The sequence below is a fragment of the Theropithecus gelada genome, chromosome 9 (assembly GCF_003255815.1).
Source record: "Theropithecus gelada isolate Dixy chromosome 9, Tgel_1.0, whole genome shotgun sequence".
Lineage (NCBI taxonomy): Eukaryota > Metazoa > Chordata > Mammalia > Primates > Cercopithecidae > Theropithecus > Theropithecus gelada.
The window spans coordinates 98208282-98232816 of record NC_037677.1 but is presented as its reverse complement, the minus strand read 5'-3'; the positions used below and the strand labels follow the sequence as shown (position 1 = coordinate 98232816).

The window sequence follows — 24535 nt, the reverse complement described above, 5'->3', positions numbered from 1 at the left end:
GGATTGGCTGAGAGTATCGGCTGGGGGCGGGGGAGAAAACGACACAATAAAGGACTCACTTATGTGCCTCTGGCATGCAGCTTGCCATGCCAGGTGTTGTCCCTGCCAACTGGACTGGGAAAGGAGTGGACAGTGGCTGGGAAGGTTGCCACTCACTTGCAATGTGGCGTGAACTCAAAAACAGAGGACCTGGCAGCCTTTCCTCCCTGAGTTGCGTTTCCTCAAGTTTGTGGGTTGAGTTCTGACCCTAATATTTTATTTTAAAATCTCCCTCCTTATTGCCTGCTCTCTGTTTAGGGAGGTTAATTTTTCACCACCTTGTTTATAAGCAATCAGGCTGATAATTAAAATGTGTTTTCACTGCTTCTCTGGAGAGTGATGTGGTCAGTAAGCAGTAGAGACTATGAGAGAGGGGTGTTGTTTGTTGCATCTTTGCCAAATTGCCCGGTCCACAGATATCCACCAAAGCAAAGCATAAAAGAAAGTGAGGCTGATAAATAGCATGATCCTGACTTCATGGACTCATCCACATCTGGGTCAAATAGGCTCCCACCTGTGAGACAGAGAAGTCTTCCTCCAGGCATGTGCCCAACAGCTGTAGCCAGGGCCTACACAGGCCTGGTCCTTTAGGGTTGCTGTGGGAACTTTGCTGACAATTCAGTTGGTGATGCAGGAGGCCCAATAGTGTCTTGTTATGTGTTTCCTAGCATCTAGGTTCCATAGTGCTAACAGGAACAAAATGCTTGCTGGTATGTCAGCAAATGGGCCTCAAAAACACATAGGGAGAGGACTCAGGAGAGGGAAATTGCAATCTTTACTCAGTAACCTCTCTGACTGCATGTACCCTCTGGTGATTACACCTCCATATAGAAATATTGCTATTTTATGTAAAAAGAAGGGCTAAATATGTTCCCTTCTTTTTATGGAAGTTTCTCCTCCCTTTACTATTTTCTGCCTTACTTTGTACTCTGTCAGAGAGAATGCACACCAGCACAGGAAGCTTGAGAAAAATCCAGCATATCTTTTGAACCAACATGGAAACTGAATTTCCTGTCACTTGCTTCCTGTTACCCTACTTCCTACTTACTTCAGGCTTCTGATTGGTCACTGTCCTTGTACCATTCCCTGAAAAGATCCAGACCTAAACGTGTTATACTGCTCAAAAGTCAGTTTGCATAGAAACCTTTTGTGGCATGTGTGACCTAGGTATTCCTGTCTTATTCTAGCCATCTTCCTGTCATGGCTTCAGGCTTCCCCAAGTTCCTCCTTTTCAGTGACACCTCTTTCTTCTATTCTCTGTAGTCTGAAACCCAGAGCAGTATAAAACTAAGCTTTATAACCACAGATAGCAATCTAAGGGTGTGGATTGCTTACAGTTGAAGAATAATAGCAAGTTTATTTGAGGTATTGGGTTAGTTTCATGTTTGAGTACTGGTTTAGCCCTATTTAGTATCTTAGATTTTTAAAAAGATCTAAAATAAATTCTTCCTTCTAAAATTGTCACCACAGTCCATCTTAATCCTTCTGAGGATTTCTTTTAGGTCAGTGACAGAATTCTCTTCTCTGGTCCTGAAAGCTGGTCAGCTGGTTTGCAGCTCCCCTGTGACCTCTCTGCCAACTCTTCTTTCCTGGCTTTCCAGATGCTGGGTTTCCCTCCTTTCTGTTGTTGTCTTTGCATCCAGCCCTTTGTTATCCTGAGCCATTTCTACATTACTGTTATATTCAGTTTGTCTTTTATAACTGAAACGTCATTTCTTTTCAGTGGCATCTGAAATTCTACAGCTACTTCTCCAGGCTTCTAATACACCTGAACCTTCATAAGACTTTACAGTGATATTTGCCTGTAACCATCTATTTTTGGGGAGTTCCCCAAATATGTACTGTATTTTAGGAAAGAGATTTATTTTATGGGGTAAAGGGAAGTAAAACAATCTCTTTGCAAGACATCTGAGCTAGGGACTGTCCAAAGAACCCTCTTCCTTCCCCTTCCCACAATCTCAGTTTCAGGTTTTCTGTGGCTTAGCTTGGATTGCGTCTCTGGGCTTTAGTGGGGCCAGCCCCATCCTGAGATGTGAAAAGATGGTAGCTTATGTTCTTAATGAGCCTGGGCTGGTACTAACCATTCCTTCGTTTCCTTCTTTATTTCTCTATTCTTTCTTACGAGTGCCTACTATGTGTGAGGCTTGGTACAGAGGCACCTGGGCTCTTCAGAAGTAAGGAAGATACAGCCTCTTACCCTTAGGTTGAGAAGAGATGTGCATACCTGGCCATGGAGCTGATTGGAAGTGGCTAGGACTGTGGAGTATAAAGCTCTAGGGAAAGAGCCAGAAAGTTTAGAAGGTAGAGAGATCAGATCACATCTGGCTTAGAAGGGAAGATTTATTGTAATAAGAACCACCATTATTGTTTGCCTGATACCTGCCAAATACTATGCTGCTGTGCTAAATGCCTTATGCTTATCTCCACTTTTCCACACTATAACCCTGAGATAGGCATCATTTCTCATTTGACAGATGAGGAAACGGAAGCTAAGAAGTTACTCCTAAGATCAAAGATAATAAGTAGCAACTAGGGTTCAAATCCAGATTGGTCAGATGCCAAAGCCTATGCATGCTTTTTTCTGCAATTGCAGGCTGCAGGGAATATTTTACCATTTAGGTTTTTCTTTTGTTTTAGGATTATTTTCTTTAGGATAGATTTTCATCAACAAAATTACTGAGTTAAAGGCTGTGATCATTTTAAAAGTCGTGATGCATATCACCAGTCTGCTTTTTATTTTTTTGAGACGGAGTCTGGCTCTGTCGCCCAGGCTGGAGTGCAGTGGCCGGATCTCAGCTCACTGCAAGCTCCGCCTCCCGGGTTTACGCCATTCTCCTGCCTCAGCCTCCCGAGTAGCTGGGACTACAGGCGCCTGCCACCGCGCCCGGCTAGTTTTTTTTGTATTTTTTAGTAGAGACAGGGTTTCACCATGTTAGCCAGGATGGTCTCGATCTCCTGACCTCGTGATCCACCCGTCTCGGCCTCCCAAAGTGCTGGGATTACAGGCTTGAGCCACCGCACCTGGCCACCAGTCTGCTTTTTAAAAGAACTGTATAAATGTCCACTCTCGGCCGGGCGCGGTGGCTCACACCTGTAATCCCAGCACTTTGGGAGGCTGAGGCAGGTGGATCACGAGGTCAGGAGATTGAGACCATCCTGGCTAACATGGCAAAACACTGCCTCTACTAAAAATACAAAAAAATTAGCTGGGCTTGGTGGCAGGCGCCTGTAGACCCAGCTACTCGGGATGCTGAGGCAGGAGAATGGCATGAACCCAGGAGGTGGAGTTTGCAGTGAGCCGAGATTGCGCCACTGCACTCCAGCCTGGGCGACAGAGTAAGACTCTCAAAAAAAAAAAAAAAAAAAATCTCGAAAAATAAAAATAAAAAGACCACTCCCATTGAATCTTTTCCAGGGTTGGATCTGTTTTGAATTTGGCCATGGAGGGCAAAGATAGGATCAGCGTATTGTTGTCAACTCATGTCCCTCAGGTGCCAGGATGGAATCTCATGTTTCTGGAGGATAATGTGTTGCTGGGCTAAGCCAGGAGGGCCACTTTCTTAAGATCATGCTCAGAATTGGTGGCATGCTTCCTGAGCTGCTCCTGGAGACCAGGAACCTTGTTCTGTGGTTTGCAGAATCTAGGAATCCACCTTCCCTTTCCATGGAGGACATTAGTGAATTCAGGCCTAGGCCTTCCCCATAGATTTTGTAATCAGAATCTTTAGTGTTTCCTCACCCCCAAGAAAGAATCTGCCTCCCAGGGAGTTTGTGTCAGGGAAAAGGCAAAGCTCTCTTTTTAGCTGGGCTGCCTAAAAGAGTACATTGGAAATGTATCTAGTTATTGCCAAAGGGGTATAGAGTCCAAAGAGCAGGCCTGAATCATGGCACTCAGGAAAAGTTGTGGTGTTTACCTTTGTTTTCTGCTCCTCCTCATTTAGGATCTTCTTCTTACGTTTATTTTCTTTTCACTGTGTTGGGAAAAGTAACTCACACAATCATCCCATCCCCCACACCCATCATACACACAAACTCTAAGAAACACTTTCTCCTTTTATAGGGAAGAGTTATCATGTGACCCTAAGAAGCCAGGATCACCCCTACTCCATCACCTACCCTTTACACTCAAGGAATGTTTCCTTTAAAGTTCTTCCATCTAAGGTCCTGCCTGAGTTTTGTATGTTCCCCTTATAGCACTGCTGGGACCTTAAGAGGTCACTGATCCATCTGGCTGCCTCTGGATCCCTCTGTTGCTGCTCTTGGGATAGCCCTGTATGTCTGAGGTTTCCTTTCTGTTTGGTTAGAGGCTTATGTCCCTGTGTGTGTCATCTAGCATAGGGTGAGGTGAGGGGGGAGTCCTGTGCTTAATGGGAGATGTCTAAATGCACTGACTGCTGAGAGGGCTCTGTGAGTGTTGATTAGAGTTAAGCCCAGAGTGGCTGCTAATGTACATTCCTGACTGATAGGGACCAGATAATGTGCTCCAAGCAATATTTTTAACCTGTAGGAGATATGGAAGCTTAAAAGAGTTAAGCTTTTCTGCTACTTTTGGTGACACTAGGTGCTAAATTCCTGCTGACGTGAATAGTTTTGGATCCTGGGCATTATCAACAAACAAACAACAACACACCACCTTCCCACGTGGAAGTCTTTCTTCTTCTTCCATTCTTTCCTTCCCTTGCATCTTTCTTTTTACTTCTCTCCCTGATTCTATTGCTGTCCCCCTATATTGTGCCTTGATCTTCTTCCCTCTCCCTACTTCTCCAAAGTAAAATCTTGGTGAGAGATAGGAGAAAGGAAAATCCACAAATACAGGAAAGCTGTCAAGAGAGGCAAGCCCCACCCACCCACTTCTTCTCAGTCAAGTCTCAGCTGAGGAATGTGGAACTTCTGATTCCCCAATATAAAGTTGGCTGGTAAGTAAGGGCTCTGAGTGGAAGTAAAAGAGGGTGGTTAGGATGGAGAGCTAGGCCCTATCTATGGGGGTAGGTGAGCCAGAAGCTGCAGGGGCTCCTCTGCTGATACCTGAGCTCTGTGTGTGCAGGGCATAAAGGATTCCCCATTTCTCCACCTCCAACAGTCACCCCTGCCGGAGCACCTCTCCTCCCCACTGATCCCAGGCAATGCCAACGAGAGCATCTCCTCTCCTGTTTCTAGGTGTGGCCTTTGGCCTCAGGCCGGCTGGGGCAGTGCTTACACACCATCCAGACTGAAGACCGAGTCTGGTCCATTGCTATCAGCCCATTACTCAGGTAAGGGAGACATATTTGGATGTAGTTTTGTCCTGTATAATAATGCTTTTATTTTACTAGATCAGGTGAGCTAGAAAATCTTCCTGTTGTGTATTCTAGGTTGCTTTGAGTCACTGTCTTGGAGATTTTTTTAATCCTCCAGAGATTTGAGGTGTTTAGGTCACTTCATATATGTGTGGGATTGAAATAACTTTCTAAATGCAAATTTCCTAAGCATCTAACCTCAGAATGTTAAGGAAAGAGTACTATATGAGAATATAACTAAGAATCCAGCTGTTAACCAGGAGTGTCCCTTCTGGAACAGTTGTCCTCTGGGGTCATTCCCGAAGCAGAGGCCTCTCACCACCCTTGGAAGGTGACAACACCAGCCAACCTGCTCTTACAACTCACATGTCTGCTTTGCTCCCCTTGGAAAATGGCCTCTGGAGTATCCCTTACAGACTTAAGTCATCAGGAGAGGCTTGGGGCCCAGATCCAGCTGGGTCCTCAAACAAAGACATGTATGTGAAGTAGTGACATTGATTATTATAGCAAAACTGTGAAATTTTGATGATGGCTTTACTGTACCGTTTGGCCTGATTGTTACTTCTCTTTTTTTATTATTATTTATTTTATTTTATATTTAGAAATGGGGTGTTTCTTTTTTTTTTTTTTTTTTGAGACAGAGTCTTGCTCTGTCACCCAGGCTGGAGTGCAGTGGCACCATCTCGGCTCACTACAAGCTCCGGCTCCTGGGTTCATGCCATTCTCCTGCCTCAGCCTCCCAAGTAGCTGAGACTACAGGCGACCGCCACCACGCCCAGCTAATTTTTTGTATTTTTAATAGAGACAGAGTTTCACCGTGTTAGCCAGGATGGTCTGGATCACCTGACCTCGTGATCCGCCCGCCTCGGCCTCCCAAAGTGCTGGGATTACAGGTGTGAGGCACCGCACCTGGCCCTAGAAATGGGGTGGGTTTTTTTTTGTTCTTTTTTGTTTGTTTGTTTTTGTTTTGTTTTTAGAAATGGGGTGTTTCTATATTGAGCAGGCTGGTTTCGAACTCCTGGCCTCAGGTGATCCTCCCATCTTGGCCTCCCAAAGTGCATGAGCCACTGCGCCTGGCCCTGACTGTTATGTCTTTAACCTTACCTATGGACAAGTGAGGTTTGCATCCCGACTTCTGCTTTCAAGGCTCTCTGGAACCGAGACAGAATCCCTCTCCTCCCCTGCAGGGTACATAGATTCTCCTGTACCTGTTCTATCACAACATTTTCCTAGGATCTTCGTCCACTTCCTTCACCCTACTCACATGGAAATGTGAAAGCTGTAGGGCTGCCACCCTCCAACACTAGGTTTAAGTCAGTTGCTTATTTTATAAGAGACTTGGTCCTGCCCACTTCGCTTAGGCCCTTCAGCTTCTTTCTCCTCACCCTATGGAGCCTGCACCCCTCCTCCTGCTCCCTTCTACAACTCCCTTTCAGATTTTTTTCTTTCTAAGAATTAGAGCCGATTAGCCATGTCATTAATTCTTCAATTTGACGGCTGATATAGCAGGACCTGAAACACATTGCTGACCCCAGAGAATGGAGACCCCGTTCCTTAGCATATTGACGATGGGAGAAGTTAATTAAAATTCCACAGAGCAGAGGTGTCGGCTAACCTATAAACCTGTCGCTGTTCAAAACAAATCATTCTAGCAATCGTAGGAAAGAGGGAAGGAAAGACCAGCAGGGAGTGGAGAGGCTAAGTGTGTGGGAGCGGAGAGTGGAAAATGGAGCCATTGAGCTCTGTCTCCTCCTCCGTTTCTTCCTAATGCTGCCCTTTTTAAAGCCAGTTAGCCAGACCTGGGCATCTGTAGGCTGAATAGAAGGAAAGTGCTATAGCCAGTGAGAAGTGACAAGTGTGCTGGTGACTTTGTCTTAATGGTTGCTTGTGGACTTCTGCTGGTTTGGGGAGACTGGAGTGGAGGTGGTGGTAGAGAGACGCTCTCAGGGCGTCTCAGGGCTGGAGATGGTCCGTGTGCTTCCTGCATATGGATTGAAGCCAAAGAACACAAACAGGCTCTGCCCTGCATCCCTACCCCACATTTCTCTATTCCAGCCTCCTCTTCTGGAATGTGTTAGGCTACCTACCTCTTAACAGAATAGGGCACAACAACTATTGAAGATGGTGTCAATAAAAGAGGTTGAGGACAGAGTCTGCCCTCATCATTAAGAAGCATTTAAGATTACAGTAAACTGATTTTGGGTTTTTTAGTCACAACTTGGAGACTGGCTTTGGGGAAGGACCTAGCTTTCTAGCATTACTACTACTATATGACTGCCACTACTACTAGCAGCTAACATTTAGTATTCATCTGCTCTGTGCCAGACCCTCTGCTAAAGCTTTGATGTGTCTCATCTTTGGTGAAGACCTAGGCCTTATGTTTTCTTCACATTCATCTTCAGGGTCTTCCTGTCCTCTTCTTGGCCCTGGGATGAATTTTTTTTTTTTTTGAGAGGGGTCTCACAGTGTTACCCAGGCTGGTCTTGAACTCCTGGGCTCAAGCCATTTTCCCACCTCAGCCTTGGGATGATTCTTTCACTCTGTCAGCTCCTGACCCACAGTTATTTAAAATGATCTTCCCCTAACTCCAGAAATGAGGTCTTGGGGTCTTTTAAAAAATAGTTTGTGTTTGAGATTCTGTCTTTACACTAGATGACCAGAGTGTATGCCGGTGTTATCTCTGCCTCTTTTTCTTTTACCCAAAGAATATACTGGGATAGGGTCTTTTGACCTCATTATTAGATCCATTTCTTCTCAATGTGACCGTGAATTTGAACCTTTCAATAAACTCATTCATTTTCTCAGTCTTGAGAGACACTGCCTCCCAGCCTCAGGGTCTGTTCTTTAAAGCAGTCTGGGAGATGAGTTCTGCTTTGCCTTCAACTAGCAGTGTGGCCTCAGACAAGTCATTCCCACTCCCAGCCTCAGTTTCCTCATATTAAATATGAACACTCTTTCCTTTATAGACCTTATTAGATTATTGTGAAGATGACCTGAAATAATTTATATGAAAATATTAATACTCTGAAAAGCTAAAAGGGCTGTAATATATATGTGTTATGCATATTGAGATAGGGTTTCACTTTATCACCCAGGCTGGTTATGAACTCCTGGCCTCAAGTGATCCTCAAAAAGGGCTATAATGTAATGTCAACCAGAATCCTTTCTTGCCTGGTTTAGCATTTGCTTAGTGGCTTCAACTGCTGTCAAGTTTCTCCCCTTTTCCTGGGCTCCTCCTGGCCCCAGGGATTTTCCCTGCTCTTTTGCAGTCTTATTGAGGTGGGGACTCAGTAGGAATCTCTCTTCCCCCTGTAGCATTCCTGCCCTCAATGACCACCTTCAGTTCCCCTCCCTGCCACCATTCCTGTTGAGTATGGTTGTCAGCGTCACTAATGTGATAGACCCTGGACTCCTCATAGAGAATATGAAGGGATGTGGCAGCCAGTGTACTGGCCCTAGGGCAAGTACTCGTGGTTTACCTGCCAATTTCTCAGCCCTTTGTTGCTCCCTTATGCAGTTAGGAGGAACCTGGACAGTTAGGAGACCTAGCACAGCTCTTTTCTCAATTTATCTCTTTCTTCTATTTAAAATAATTTATCAAACATATTAATCTTATTTATCTTTGATGCTGGGACTTTTCTACCTTCTCTTCTTTTGTATGTACTCAGGCACTTGTATGAAACATGAAACCTCAATCCAGAGGCTTAATTTGAGGTCCTCACAACTGAGAGAAAGCAGGTATCTGTTCTGTGTTCAAATGTCTTCTTTCCTTTCTTCCTTTACTTTGAGTTCTTAATTTGTAAAGAGTCATGGAGGATGGTATTTAATACTGGTTATGTGCTTAGAGCCATGTGTAGATAGTCAAAAAACAGAGAAGGAGAACCAGCAGGCTCCAAAGGAAAGTGGTAGGCAAGGACCTTTTCTTCTGCCTCCCACATACCCTCCTACCCATCTTATTGTTCAACACCAGTAATCCTGTTTTTAAGATTCATGACTTAGAAAAGAAACCCTTCTCCTGTAGAGGAGGTCTCACCTGGAGTTGCTGGATGATTGCTAGAAGGACAGGTTAAGATGACCCAGGAATGAGATGCTGGAGGCATGCCTGGGGTGGAGGGGCATATGTCTGAGTGCAATTTTGGGGCAGGAATACCTTCAGCTCACAGGCCTCAGAGATACAACCTCCTGAGGTCACATGGAATTCTGAGCAACTTCCCATGAGTAACACAGAAAAGCAGACTCTTTTTTTTTTGGAGACAGGATCTTGCCTGGAGTATAGTGGCACAATTACAGTTCACTGCGGCCTTGAACTATTGGGCTCAAGTGATCCTCCCACATTGGCCTTCTGAAGTGCTGAGATTACAGGTGTGAAAAGCTATGCCTGGCCAAAAAGCAGATTTTTAAAATGTAATATGTTTTATTGCCATTTAAAAATTATTTCCAGCTGAATGCAGTAAATACTAAAGTATGAGGAAATGTAGAAATATTAAACACTTAACTTCATTCCCTTTGACTTTCCATCTCTTCCCTTCTTACCCTTTCACCTCACTCCTTGTGTATTTACTGAACACTTGATACGTGGCAGCTTCCCCAAGGATCTTATTCAGTGGTGGGGATACGATAGGCACATGGCTGTAATGATTACCAGATTATACTAAGTGCCTTAACCTAGGCTGTCCTTGATTGGGGAGGAAGGGGGAGTGTCATTTTCTTTTGGGGAAAGGCAAAAATTGAGGCCCAGGGAAGATCAATGCAGGGCCACATGTGGAATGGGGCAGAAGAGGCAGTAGTTTGTACCCAGGTCCCTAGCCTGTTCCCATGTCCTGCGTGCTGAGGGACAAGCAGGCCTTTGATCACTGCTGTGCCTTATTCACCAGCATCTTGGATGGTAGCTGTGGCCCATAAAAGGCTCTGTGGGGACCTGTGAACATTCTCTTTTCCTGGAGGCCAGAGTTGAGACAGGGAGGGGTGGGAGAAGGCAGCATATGATCGAGGCTTAGGCTCACTCAGGTAGCTGTGAATGCTTGCACCATTCCAAGAGTGTGAATGCACATAGATCTTCAGCTTTCAGGGCCCCCTCCAAGCCAGTCATGGGAGGCAGGTGGTGAAGTGAATCTGTAGACCTACCTACCCTGTTTGCCTGGGAGGGGAAGGGAGAGGAGCCCACAGCTCCTCGTCCCTCTGCAGACACCATATTTATTGCCCTCCAAGAAAAAAAAAGTGCTCAGCAGAACCCTTTCCCCATCTCCAAAGGACACTTGCTATCGTGTGAGTGAGTGTGGTCAGGAAGACTTCCCATGACACTTGGGTTTTAATCCCTTCTCTCCCGCTTCTGTCATTAGGGAAATATATGAGTGGTATAGGTGTAGAAACTTGACTTAGCTGTGTTATTAAATATACAATATAATTTTGTGTAACTTTGCTCACTGTGGTGGCCTGTTTGTTTTTGGGGGGATTAGTCCAAGTCTGCATGAAATGTACCGATTCAAATTTGTAAAGTGAGTTGCAGCCTCTGGGGGGTTTTGATGGAGGAGCTGCCCCTTCTTGCTTCATTTCTCCCAGAGGTGAGGGAGAGTCTGGAAGGAAAGCAATCACTGTGTACTGTTCGGTAAGGGGGTGGGTTTTGGGGAAAGGAGGGTGTTTGTTCCCAGTAGCTACAGGGTTTACTGTGTGGTGTGTGTGTGGTAGATGCATATTCAGCGGCCTGTTGAAATACATCTTTCTTTAGTGAAAAGTAATTGCATCTGGAGTTTTCTCTGACAGAGAGGTTTGAAAGATTGCAAAAAGAGGTAGCCAACTTGCAGTTCAGATTCTTTCGATTGCCAGTGGTGCAGCAGTCCTTTAGCCCTGGACTTTATAACTCACTAAGTGCTTCTAGGGGAGGAAGAATCAAAAGTAAAGATTGTGCCTCTGAGTTTTTCTTTTTCTGGCTGGCTGTGGACAGCTGGGTGTAAAGGGGATGCCTGACCTTGATAACTTGAGGAAAGACTCAGGTGGATGACTGTAGTGCTCTGCATTGTAGCTGGTCCTCCTGATGGCATGGACTGTAGCTGACTTGGGGACCTCTCTCTTCTCCTTTCCTGGGGTCAGGGGCAGAGGGGGTAGTTTCTTCTGGGTCTTGTCTAGGGGAAGAAGACCTGAAGAGCTAGTCAAAGAGTGGCTTGGTGTCCCCCTTTGCGAAACTGCAGAGTAGAGGAGGGAACTTCCTGCCTGTGGTGCCCTGGATGAGAGAATCGCAGGGACAAAGACACCATGGAGGGCCCAGGGCTGGCGTGGCTGGAAGGGGCATCATGACACCCGGAGAAAGATGGAAGCTGCAGGTAATTCTAGGTGGGTCCACTGGTTCAACTGGCAGCGAGCTAAAATTGGAAAGGGATCAGTGTGGGGATGTCATTGATTTGGAGTTAGGTCCTGCTAAATCTCAATACAGTGCCCTCCACCCTGGAGTTCATTGCGCGTGCATATCCAAGCCTCTCAGACAGTCATATCCATCAGTAGCAAGGAACAAATACCACAGGGGTGGGTTTCAATTCCTCAAGACCCTGGATTTCTGCCATTACCCAGGGCAGGATAGGCACAGGGAGGCTCATGTGCTGAGCTGCTGGCCTGAGACCAGCACTCTCCCAGCCCTGACTGGCCCAGAACCCATTTGTGGGAGCTCCTTCCTTGGCCAGCATGACTGGCCCACTTGTCAAGAGCTGACTTAAATGAAACCCTACAAGTAGAAACAGAGGCTGCTGCAGACTGCTGAATACTGTGGATACAGAGTTGATGTGTCCAGACTTGGCTCCCTGCTAACAGGGATGCATTTCTATCTCTCCGTCTAGTGTTTAAATTCTCTTTCTCCATCTCTCTCTGTCTCTCTTTCTGTCTCCCTTCCTCCTCAACACCCACCTTCCTCTTTCTGTCTCTCTCTCTTCAGATTCTGCTTAAGCATTACCGTGTTCTGGTCACTAGAGAGACAACAGTGAACTAGACAGCATAGTCTGATGGGAGAGACTGACAAGTAAAATAGGTAGTAGAGTGTGGTAAGTTCTCAGATGAGGTTGAGACAGGGCCTTGGGAGCATGCTGGACGGATCAGTCATCTTTCTCTTCCTCCCACTGCCTACACCTCCCAGCTCCAGTCCCTACCTGCACTACTCTTTCTTCCACTCTGCTCATCAGGAAGGGAAAAGGGAATTTTCCTGCTTTAGCTGCTGCTGACTTTTCTGGGTTGTGTGTACAACGTGCCTGTGTTTTTCCGCCTTTGATCACCGTTCTGCCAACAGATAATTTAGCAATCACATCCCAAGGTGGAAGCATGGAGTTAATGTTAAAATTAGTTTTCTTTTTTTTCTCTCTTTAAATTTCAGTGGGTGATGAGGCAGAGAGGGAGGCGGGAGGGTGAAGGGGAGCCATAAATTCTGTGGCTGGTGTAGCTGTTCTCTGAGCAGCCGGGAAGCCTCTGATGTCTCCACAGCACTTTCATTAACATTTAAATTAAGGGTTTGTTTTTCAGTCTGTTTTATAGGCAGGGACCTTTCATGGCCTGTCACATGCAGCACCCCCCCCACCCCTTCCCAAGCAAGTGTGTAATTGTAGCCACTGCTGTATCCTAACTCTGGGTTGCAGTCGGAGGTTCAAAGGGAATTCCGGGAGCTGGAGTTTTGGAGGTACAAGATATAATAGTCAGGATGTGGGTGTTACTCCTCAAATGAAGGTGCTGTGTAGGAGCTCTTTCTCCTCTTATCTGACCTGTGCTTTCTCAGCTCTTCGAGGGACACACACTTCAATCTGATTCTGACCCCTCCTGCCCTTCCTTCCTTTGGGCCATGGGGCAGGTGGGAAAGTGTGCAGTCCATTCAAGTGATTTCTCCTTATATTGCAAGTTAGGGCCGGGGACAGACTATTCTAAGATATAGATTTCCATGTTTATCTTCCTCCCATTGATTATTATTATTATATTTTAGCCTCACAAATACTTCCTCCTACTCCACTGATTCTTGGAGAAGTAATAAAATAAATGGGATTACGATCTGAGAAGAATTTGTAACTACAGTAGGGTCCTTTGGTCCTAAAAAGTATATTCTAACATGGATATGCATATGCATGCCATACTTAGTCACTAGCTCTTTATGTACCTTGTTGGAAATAGCTTACTGATTTAGGCGATAATTTGACGAAGCTCTTCTCCCAGATCTATGCATTCAAAAGAAACTCTACTACAACCTCAAGTTTCTGAGCTTCCTTTCATGCAGAAATATCTGGCAGCATTTGGGGAGATTTTGAAAAGACATCCCTGCTCTGGTCTCCTTCCCATCAGCACCCTGTTGATGTGTAGATGACAAGAATGTGTACTAAACACACATGAAGCATCTCATTACTTCATAACCTCAGAGGGCTTAGTTTTCCCACCGCTGGTCTCTAGTTAGCTTTCTTCTCTGGACAGTGAAGAGAGAAGCATTGGGACCTTTCTCTCTTTCTGTCCAGAGGCTGAGAGTTTCCTTTCCCTTGGAGCCTGGACTTGACTGCACAAGTCACTGCATCTTTCCTCCTTCCTCCACTAAGCCACTCAAACCATCCATGACTTATCTGCGGGGTTCAAGATGGCTGAGTGTTTTTGCCCTTCTGTGCCAGGTAACCTTGTGAACAGGTGGACACCCTCATGCCCTGGGGTCTTGCCCAAGGGGAGTGAGGGAGGTACTGGGGCAACCCCTCTGCAGGTGCTGCTTGGGCTCAGATTGCAGGCTAGTGACCAGGCCCCTCCTGGTGGTGATTAATCTGGGACACGGGCCGACAGAGGCCCAGCCAGGGCTGCTTTGGTCCCTCACTGTGAAGACCTTTGGCTTGGAGACTGAACTGATCTCTATAGCCTGCTTCGGCTTAGGGTTTGATCTGTCAAGGCTAAAGAGGAACCTGATGGTAGAGCGGAAACTTGTAGCCCTGTCTGACTTATGGCACTGATCCGTTCCAGTGGCCTTGTCATGATAATGCTCATATATTTAAGAAGATTTCCCCACCTGTTAGCTGTAACACTCAGATCAGTCAAAAGAGGGATCTTCATGAAAAATCTGTGTTTTTAGTTTTTTGAGCCAATGGAGCTTACTCTTGTAAGTAGACTAGGGGCTGGGTAGGGATTTCTAATGAGAATGAGTAAAAAAGGCAATAATGAGGTTGTGGCTGGATTAGCAGAATGTATGTTTTTGTATGGAGGGGGCTCATATCAGAGGTAGAAGGATCACCCCATCGTCCTGCAATTAGGCAGCTCTCAGACCACTTGGAGCACATTTCAGTATTTCAGATTTCAGTATTTAGATTCAAGTCTTACCTTCCTCATTTTCTTTTTCATTTCAAACCATTCTCCCACCGCCACCCAGACAGAGTCTTGCTCTGTTGCCCAGGCTGGAGTGCAGTGGTGCAATCTCGGCTCACTGCAACTTCCGCCTCCTGTGTTCAAGCAATTCTCCTGCCTCAGCCTCCCAAGTAGCTGGGATTACAGGCTCATGCCACCACATCAGGCTAATTTTTGTATTTTTAGTAGAGATGGGGTTTCACCGTGTTGGCCAGGCTGGTCTCGAACTCCTGACCTTGTGATCCACCTGCCTCGGCCTCCCAAAGTGCTGGGGTTACAGGTGTGAGCCACCATGCCTGGCCTCAAACCATTTTTTTTTAAATGGGCCTCCCTCTCCCTTTCTATTTACCAGAGTCCTGGTCCCCAGGACTTCCAGGCAGCAGTACATGGTGCCAGCTGTATTTCTTCTCTGAGTTCAGGACAATCACACGTGACTCCACTTGATAATGGGCTTAAGGCTCAAGAATAGGAATTCTGTTGCCCATGACAGTTTCTCTGAATCAGTGAGTCTTAGTGAGTTTCATCATTACCATAGTTCCATTTGGCAGTTAGAAGCTTGGAATTAAGAGCTAGGACATTTTCCTCATACCATGGAGAAAGAGAATAGGCACCATGTTGTACACCAGTAGAATATGTTGACGCTGTTGATGTGGGAAGCTGACTGTAGAGACTCTATGAATCATAAAGGTTGTGTTGATTCTGAATTTTGCTTTGCTGACTAGAATTTTACACATGATGACAATAAAGAATACATTTATGCATCAGCAGACCAATAAATATTTTTGGCTGTTCCTTCAGACCAGTACTAAAAGGTCTCTGACTATGGATTGGACATCTGCTAATCCCTGTGCCTCTCTAGCAGTTTCTTGAACAAGACTCTTTAGAAGTTTCAGATAGTGAGCTTTTTTTTTGAGACGGAGTCTCGCTCTGTTGCCCAGGCTGGAGTGCAGTGGCATGATCGTGAGCTCAGCTCACTGCAACTTCCCCCTCCCGGGTTCAAGCGATTCTCCTGCCTCAGCCTCCTGAGCAGCTGGTACTACAGGCAAGCATCACCACGCCCAGCTAATTTTTGTATTTTTTTTTTTTTTTTTTGAGACGGAGTTTCCTCTGTCGCCCAGGCTGGAGTGCAGTGGCGCGATCTCGGCTCACTGCAAGCTCCACCTCCCGGGTTCAGCCATTCTCCTGCCTCAGCCTCCCGAGTAGCTGGGACTACAGGCGCCCATCACTATGCCCGGCTAATTTTTTGTATTTTTAGTAGAAATGGGGTTTCACCATGTTAGCCAGGATGGTCTTGATCTCCTGACCTCGTGATCTGCCCGTCTCAGCCTCCCAAAGTGCTGGGATTACAGGTGTGAGCCACTGCGCCAGGCCGGATAATTTTTGTATTTTTAATAGAGATGGGGTTTCACCATGTTGGCCAGGCTAGTTTTGAGCTCCTGACCTCAGGTGATCCATCTGCCTTGGCCTCCCAAACTGTTGGGATTACAGGCGTGAGCCACTGCGCCTGGCCAGATAGTGAGCTTTTGGAAGCAGGGGTTTTATTTCCTGTCTCATATAAGAGTTATGTGCTTGTGTGCCTCAGACGAAACCCCTATGCCTCTGGGATGTCCTAGTAAGATGATTACACAAGACCCTTGCCTCATTTCCAAGCTTGTTCTTACTCCTGTCTTGGGCCAGGACATTTTCCACAGGGAGTAGTGGGTAACATGGTCTGTAGGACCCTGTCATATAGGCTTGGCTCAGGCCTATCTGAGGTGCTGACAAGGGCGGGAGGATTGGAGGGAGGAGGGAAGTGACTATGTGCACGCAGAAGCCATGGTAATTGCAAAGGGAATATTAGTCCAGGAGCTGCTGGCCCAGGAAATTGCTTTCTGTAGAAGCTTTCCTTTTCATGGTTTGTAATGCAAATTGAAAACATAAATGGGCACAGAAAAGTGTAGCGGGGACAGGTGGGGTGCCAGTTGGGATGTGATAACATCCAAAATCTTCAGCAGGGTCTTAATTTGCAGAAGAGAATTTCAAGGAACAAGAGAGAACCTTATAAGAGATTAAAATAATGTTAGAGCACGTTTTGCTGTGACCTCCTCACCCCCATCTTTTCCGTGTACTTGTGTTCAGGCTTGTCTCTGGGCCTGCTCAGCTTGCCCTGCTGCCTCTTCCTCTGCTCTTTCCTGCAGCAAAGCCATAATCCAGCTTTTAGAACAATGGCCATGGTAGTCATGGTATAGTATTTTGGTTTTCACAGTAGGCTGGGAAACAGTAGCCCCATCCAAAGTCAGTGCACTTTAGAAAATGTCCACAATGGTCCTGGGGACTGGAGCCTCCATATGTGGGCTAAAGAACATGTCTCTTGAAGGCAGCAGCTTGCCTGCTTTGAGAAGGTGTTAAAGCCAAGGCTGCTCATTTTATGTGTTCTCTCTTAAGATCAGCGGGTAGGCTTGATGAAGTAGAATGTGAGGCCAGCGGGCCTTTTTCCTCTCTGGATTTCCCACACCTCTAGATAGGTGTGACTTTCTGGTTCCAGGCTGGAGACACGTCTGTGTTGCCTCTGGGTGCTTTGGGGATACTGGCCAATAGGATAAGCATGGGGTGGCCACCACTTTGATTATGTTGGCAGAGGAAGTGTTCAGGTGAGAAGCTTCAGACTGGTTTCTTTCTAGCGGCGGAGCTAGACAAGAAGACACAAAAAGAGGCCAAAAGGCAGTGTGGAGGGTGAGCTTTTCCAGTGTAAATATACCCAAGTTGTAGAGAATACTACGGAACTATGGCCGCTTCTTTGCTTCCTTTGTGTGGCCCTTCAGTGCGCAGGTGACATGCATTGGCTGAAGAAAAAGCTGAGATGTGTGGGGTAAAGTGAAATGTACCCTTTCTGCCTGTCACCACCATGAGTGTTCCTTCCTCGCTTCTTCATTGATTGGGGAATTTTGAAAGAGAAATTAGCTCGAATCTTGCCCTAGGTCCGAGCTGTGGTGCCTGATCAGAACCTGAGTCTCAGGAGCAGTCTCCCGTAGGATGCTGTCCAGATGTAATCAGCCACTGCTTAGCACATGCTCCTCACCCCAGACTTACGTCTCTTTCTCCTGAGGACTCGACTCATGCAGGATGTTTCCTTCTCCTGCTATTTTTCCGCCTTGTTGCAGCTGCAGCTTTAGTTGTCCTAGAGAAACCTAGGTCTTTCCTCCTGCGCCTGAATGGGAGGAGACCAAGTGAGTGATTAGGGTGGGGTCCTATGGTAAATGACCCAAGACAAGGGTCAGCTGGGCATGATGGTGAGATTTGTAACATTTGGCAAAGAGGAAGAGACACATGTGTTAATGCCTTTGAAGTGTTCTTTCCCTGCCAGTTGGACTCTTACTGGTATCCAGGGTGAGCTGTGGTTGAGAATTAAAAAAAAAAAAAAATTAATAGGAAAAAAAGACAAATTATTGAAAGGATTCTTCCAGTTGTTAGAAGTCTTTGACCCGGAAAATCCTTCTTTGCAGGCTGATAAGGATGAGTTCAAGAATAAAAAGAAAAATTAGAGTTTTCAATTGCATTAGGTTGGCAATGAGTATCAAAATTAAAACATGAAAACCTTTTGACACAGAAATTCCACTTCTAGGAATTCATTGTAAGGCAATAACCAGACAATTATGCAAGATATATGTACAAAGAGTTATACTAAGAACACATAAATAGGCCAGGCATGGTGGCACACACCTGTCATTCCAGCACTTTGGGAGGCTGAGGTAGGAGGTTCACTTGAACCCAAGAGTTCTAGACCAACTTGGGCAACACAGTGAAACCCCATTTCCACAAAAAAATCTAAAAACAAAATTAGCCAGACATGGTGACATGCTCCTGTAGTCCCAGCTACTCAGGAGGCTGAGGTGGGAGGACTCCGTGAGCCCAGGAGATTGAGGCTGCGGTCAGCTGAGGTCATGCCACTGCACTCTAGCCTGGGTGACAGAGCAAGAGTCTGTCTCAAAAAAGAAACAAACAAACCCAGAAGAAACCATAAATATCCATTAGTAGGGTTCTGATAAAATATTTTATACTATGTTCCCTCAATAAAATGCTATATAGCCATTAAAAGGATGATACGGATGTACATTTATGGACCCAAAATATGTCACAGCAGATTGTGGAATGAAAAAAAAGGTCAGAAAATAGTATGATAGTTTATTTAAATATCTCTTCAGGGTTTTTTCTTATATGGTGGATTTCTGTTGATATTTACTTTTTACTTTTTTGTATTTAAATTTTTTATAATGATCCTATTTTATAATTAGAAAAAACAAATTACATTTAAATGTCTATTTTAATATCAGGCAGCTCTGGAGAGAATACCCCCTTTTTTTCTTACATAATTTGTAAAATTAAGGATGCATAGACCTACATTTACTTTCTATTTTTAAATAGTCTTATTGAAGTGTAATTTAAATATCATTAAATTTAGCCATTTAAAATATACAATTTAGATGTACAATTCCATGATTTTTAGAAAATTTACAAAGTTGGCCGGGTGCAGTGGCTCAAGCCTGTAATCCCAGCACTTTGGGAGGCCGAGACGGGCGGATCACGAGGTCAGGAGATCGAGACCATCCTGGCTAACCCGGTGAAACCCCGTCTCTACTAAAAAATACAAAAAACTAGCCGGGCGAGGTTGCGGGCGTCTGTAGTCCCAGCTACTCGGGAGGCTGAGGCAGGAGAATGGCGTAAACCCGGGAGGCGGAGCTTGCAGTGAGCTGAGATCTGGCCACTGCACTCCAGCCTGGGCGACAGAGCGAGACTCTGTCTCAAAAAAAAAAAAAAAAAGAAAATTTACAAAGTTGTGCAACTATCACCACAATTCCATTTGAGAACATTTCCAACACTTTCAGAAGATCTTTCCTTACATTTGCTTTTGCAGCATTAAACCTGGTTTCATGCTTGGGACCTCTTGGGTACAGAAATAAGTAAACATACTAGAATTTGTTTTTAAAGGATAATATAAGCTTTGGCTTTTTTTTTTTTTTTTTTTTTATAATACATATCTCTGAATGTCTGTCTTTTTTTTTTTTTTTTGAGACGGAGTCTCGCCCTGTCGCCGGGCTGGAGTGCAGTGGCACAATCTCGGCTCACTGCAACCTCCACCTCCCGGGTTCAAGTGATTCTCCTGCCTCAGCCTCCTGAGTAGCTGGGATTACAGGCTCATGCCACCACACCCAGCTAGTTTTTGTATTTGTAGTAGAGACGGGGTTTCACCATGTTGGCCAGGATGGTCTTGATCTCTCGACCTCGTGATCCACCTGCCTTGGCCTCCCAAAGTGCTGGGATTACAGTCGTGAGCCACTGCGCCTGGCCCCGAGTGCCTGTCTTATGTATGTATTGAATGCTGCTGTGTGCAAGATCACATGGGAAGTATGAAACACAAGAGACTATTTTTACCATGTAGGAGCTTATAGTGCAATTGGGGAAACACTGCATGTACTCAAACGACAATTTATTTGGTTATATATGCAGTGTAAGTGCTAGCAACTACTGGGGTTATTGACAGGAAATCAGAGGAAAGCTGTAGCCTTCTTATTAAGTCAGAAGAGCTTCATGGATGACATGGAAGTTGAAGTGGGATTTACATGATGCCCGTATTGGAATTGCATAAGGGAACTTCAAGCAAGGGGACTGGTCTGAGCAAAGGCATACAAAGAGATGGGGAAGCTAAAGGTAGGTTTGGGAGTTCAGAGTGGACAAGTCTGGCTTGCTGCAGGGGAAATTTGGAGTCTAGTTTTGGAGGGTGTTGAAGAGCAGAGCTTGACTTTAACTTGAGGAAAATAGGGAACTATGGACCGTTTTGGGCCAGACTGAAACAGTTAAATGGTTTATGTTGTGCTACAGCATATAGGATTCTTTGGAGGGGAAAGACAGGCTGTTTGGATACTTTTCCAGGAATATACTTTGTTAGCAGGAAGGGACCAGACTCATAGGGACAGTGGGAAGACAACTTGGCATTCAGAAAAACTATGTAGGAAAAAATCAGTAGTCAGACATGACTGCATGTCAGGGAGAGAGGGAAGAGACGAGTACCTATGTGAGCCTGATGATGGAGGGGGCACTGGGTTTGAGAAGACTGAATTTTGTTTTATGGGACAGTTAGGTGGCGATGGCCAGAGACAGCCCAGGAATGGTTGCCTGGAGCTCAGACATGGGGTTGAGATGTGGAAGGCCTCAGCAAAGGGACAACAGTTGAAATAATATGAGGGATTAGCATGAAAGGACAACTCAGAAATAAAGACAGTGGAGCAAGGAGAAACAAAGAGCCAACATGTCCAATCAGAGGCAGGAGGAAAACTGGGAGCCTGGAGAAGAGTAGATCAGCCAGCCAGAGTAGATGGTGGACAAATGAATAATTCTGGGGGCAACTTACATAAATGAATTTATCTCTGCCTTGCTTATTATGGCTTTTCCCTATTCTGATTGATGGATATCACCAGTAAGGTAAAAATGCATACCCCTAATATTGATGCATGGAGATTTATAAGCATTTTCTTTTCCTTGCTTGATTTTAGCATTTTGTTTTCAAACTATAATAAATTTCCTTTTTTTCAAGTTCTTTCCTCTGGCTGTTGTCATGTTTTCTGTTGTTCTATCCCGTGGTTATTATTATTTTTTTCTTCTTGAGGGTTGCCTACTTTGGACTTGGTAATTTTTTTCCCCCTCAGCTCACAAAACCAGTCAGGGATTGGAGGGTCAGCAACTGAGCTAGAGATGCTAAGTGACAAAGTGTGGGAATATCGTGGATCCCAGTTGTTTCCTCCATGTGTACTGATTTAGGATCAAGAAAAAAGCTACTGACCACAGATGTTGCCATTTGGAGAGATTTAGCATCAGAGCCATAGGAGCTGCTTAGGTTCTGGGCTTGCTTGGGCAGCTATGGCTGTCTGAAAACTTTTTTTTTTTTTTTTTTTTTTTAGAGAATTAACTAAAAACTTTCAAGTCCTCGGATTTTGGTGATAGTAATTCCACAGGGCTTGTCATTTGTGTTTGAAGCTGGTGGTGAGGAGGGCGGAGTGAGGAGAAGCGAGGGGGTGGAGATGGGAAGCAAAGAAGGAATCAGAGAGAGAAATTTTATTGAGGGAGAGTTTGCTGGGTTTATGGGAGGGAATCTCTCCCCTCCTCCCCATTCGGATTTGAAAGGGCCGGTGAATCTTTGATTAGGTGCAGGTCAAAAGAATTTACACATTGTGACCTTAATAACTAGAGGTGATTGGCAGGCGGGCTGCAGGGAGAGGGCCGCGGCCCCCTTTCATCTCACTTAGCACAGAGGAGAGACAATGGGCCAGCCGATTTTCCTTGTTGTCCCTTGTTTGAAAAGGTCTGGTGTCTCTACTAGGTACCTGTGACATGGGGGTCTTGATTGGGGTCTCATAAAGGCCCCTGTCACTATGTCCAAAGGCCAAGAGTACAAAAGCAAGCAGTGGGTGGGGGTCTCAGCTGACCACTGAAGAAGGGAGGGGAGGGCCCAGGAGGCAGTGGAGGGAGAAGCAACCCCCGATGGGAGCCCTTATAGAGGGAGGGAAGGAGGGGGGCAGAGAAGGGCCATTTTTGTCCCTAACTCATCAAGCACATCTGCAGAATTGTCCAAGCTGCTGCCTCCTGGTTTCAAAAGAAAAAATGATCGTTTGATAAACCGTCCCCGATTCACCACTTTCTCACAACGGTGGGAGACCCAGCCCTGACCTCTGTATGATTTCACGTCAGGACCAGGCTTTCTTTTCCCACCCCCAAATTGCTAGAGAAACTTTGAAATGTATCCTGTGGCTTTCTCTCTCCCTTCTTTCACCCCCCACCCATTTCCCACCCTCTCCACCCCACTGGCCTCTGTTTTCTCTCTGGGCGCTCCAGAGTGTAGGCGAGTAATTAGTCCCCTCTTTCTGGGGCACAATGAAGCCAGGGTGTTTGGCGGGCCCCTTCCCACCGCTCACAGAGCTGGGGCCTGGGGGGAAGGACCAGGTGGCATGTGCAGTGTGTTCCAGGCCTGTACAATTGCTGGGGGACAGAGCCGGGGGCTCAGGGACTGGTGTGCTCCTGTTTCTCGAAGGAATGCGCAGAGGCGCATGCATTAATGGTCCCCACACAATGCTTGCATTTTTTTTCCAGGCAGAGGCATCTTCCCCGTGAAAAGGCTGCCGAACTCAGGGCCCAGGCGGGAGCTTTTGCCGGCATAGTGGCGTTATTTCCCATCCTGCGCTTAGTCACTTGGAGCTAACACGGGAGACCAACAGGCCGCGTCTCTCGAGAGCCCGATCTTTGTATCTGATGTGTGCTCCCCCTCTGCCCTGTCAGTTTTGTGTGTTCACGGAGTGTTGATTTTAATGCGGGCCTGTGTTGGGCTGAGAGGCCAGGCTGGGGGGGCCTCAAGTCTTTGTCTTACAGGGCTTTTTCTTCTTGGAGGGTCTTCGGCCCTAGAGGCTGGTGGCAGATTTGAGAGGTAGGGTGAGATGCCAACTCTGGCTGGCAAAGGATTCCCCCATCCATGTGTCTGTTACAAACCACTGTGGGGTGCCTAGAAAACAAGAGCACCTTGGGATGCTCGAGCACACACTTGCTTGGCACCCCACCACCTCTTGAGGGGGGCGGTTAGTTCTACCCTACAGGGCTGCCAGCTTGAAGTGAGTTAAACCCCCCTTGTGACTGGGTCTGGCAGAGCACAGATTGTGAGCCTCAGGGAGCCAAAGCAGGGCCTTGCTTGCAGGGCTCTGGGGGAGGTGGGGGCAGGCAGGAGGGGTGCTAGAGCACAGGTCAGCTGCAGAGACTACTCTGCAATCGTTAAGGGACAGGAGAAAATAGGGACCAGACAGAAAAGAGGCAGAGTGTCTGGGGAAGCTTCAGAAAATCACAAATGCTCATCTCAGGCAGTTGAAGGGGAATGTCCCTAGGAACTAGGGGCTGAGAGGAGGCATTTTTCCCAGTGAGGAGAACTGGGCATGGTCACAGGTAGAGCCACCAACAACCAATGAGCAGGCTGTCTTCTGTCTTTACCACTCACCTTGCTGCAGTATAGCCTTGTACCAGGAGCTGGGGGATGGGGTCTGGGTGGGTACCCTATCTCAAACCCCAAGTCTTGCTGAGATACAAGATGCCTATGCATGACTCAAGGAGGAGGAGACTCTGGGGAGCCTCAGCCTGGGTGTGGTCTGCTCTGCTTCTGGTGAGAGCAAAACTTCGAGTACCTGGAGTCAGGAAGTCAGTGGATGAAGGTCTCTGGGCCCCCAACGATGGCCAGGCTATAGCTCTGGCATCTGTGTGGTCCTGGGGCTGGGGGCCATCATCTGGAATCAGGCTTTTAGAAAGGGGCTGTGTCTTCACTTTCCATATGGATCGAAAGGCAGAGATGCAGGCTGGCCGCTGAGATGAGGTGGCCCTGGGGAGGCATCCCGCCAAGGTTCACCAAGCACAGGGGCTCCTCTGTGCTGCTGTTGGCATCCTTCAGACTGTCTTGGGAATTGGTGCTGGTCACACTGCCAGGCCTGACAAGGAGAAAGAAGCTGGAGGTCCAAGGTCTTTGAGGGGCCTAAATCCCAAAGGAACCCACCAGTAAGAAGCAGCTCCTGCTTTGGGTCACTCTGTTTCAGAGGACATTTCTTTCATTGGGAAATAGGCACTCCCAGCAATACCCACCCCTCCTTTTTCCTTTACTGTTTTTTTTTTTCTCCTTAATTTTTCCAAATGTTGTTCCTCCCTTTCCTTCTCTTCCATTTTGTGGACAGCTCATAAAAAGCCTGAGAGAAACACAGTTTATGTGTATGGATGTGATAATGGTGGATGGGCCATGTCAGAGATGGTTAGGCTGGGGCTCCCAGGTTGTAGGAAGCACTGTGATTCCCCCAGGCTGCCCTGCCAAGGCCTGGCTCGGAGGGCAATGGCACATC

At 46.3% G+C, this 24535-nt stretch overlaps 1 protein-coding gene across 2 annotated transcripts in view; it reads left to right on the top strand.

Moving 5' to 3' along the window:
• Positions 1-24535, top strand: part of FBXW4 (F-box and WD repeat domain containing 4) — an 87652-nt gene that overhangs the window by 22762 nt on the left and 40355 nt on the right. For both annotated transcript variants that reach the window (XM_025397337.1, XM_025397338.1), the window contains exon 5: positions 5197-5291. In XM_025397337.1, the coding sequence (XP_025253122.1) occupies positions 5197-5291 (95 nt within the window). The remainder of the gene's footprint in view (positions 1-5196; positions 5292-24535) is intronic.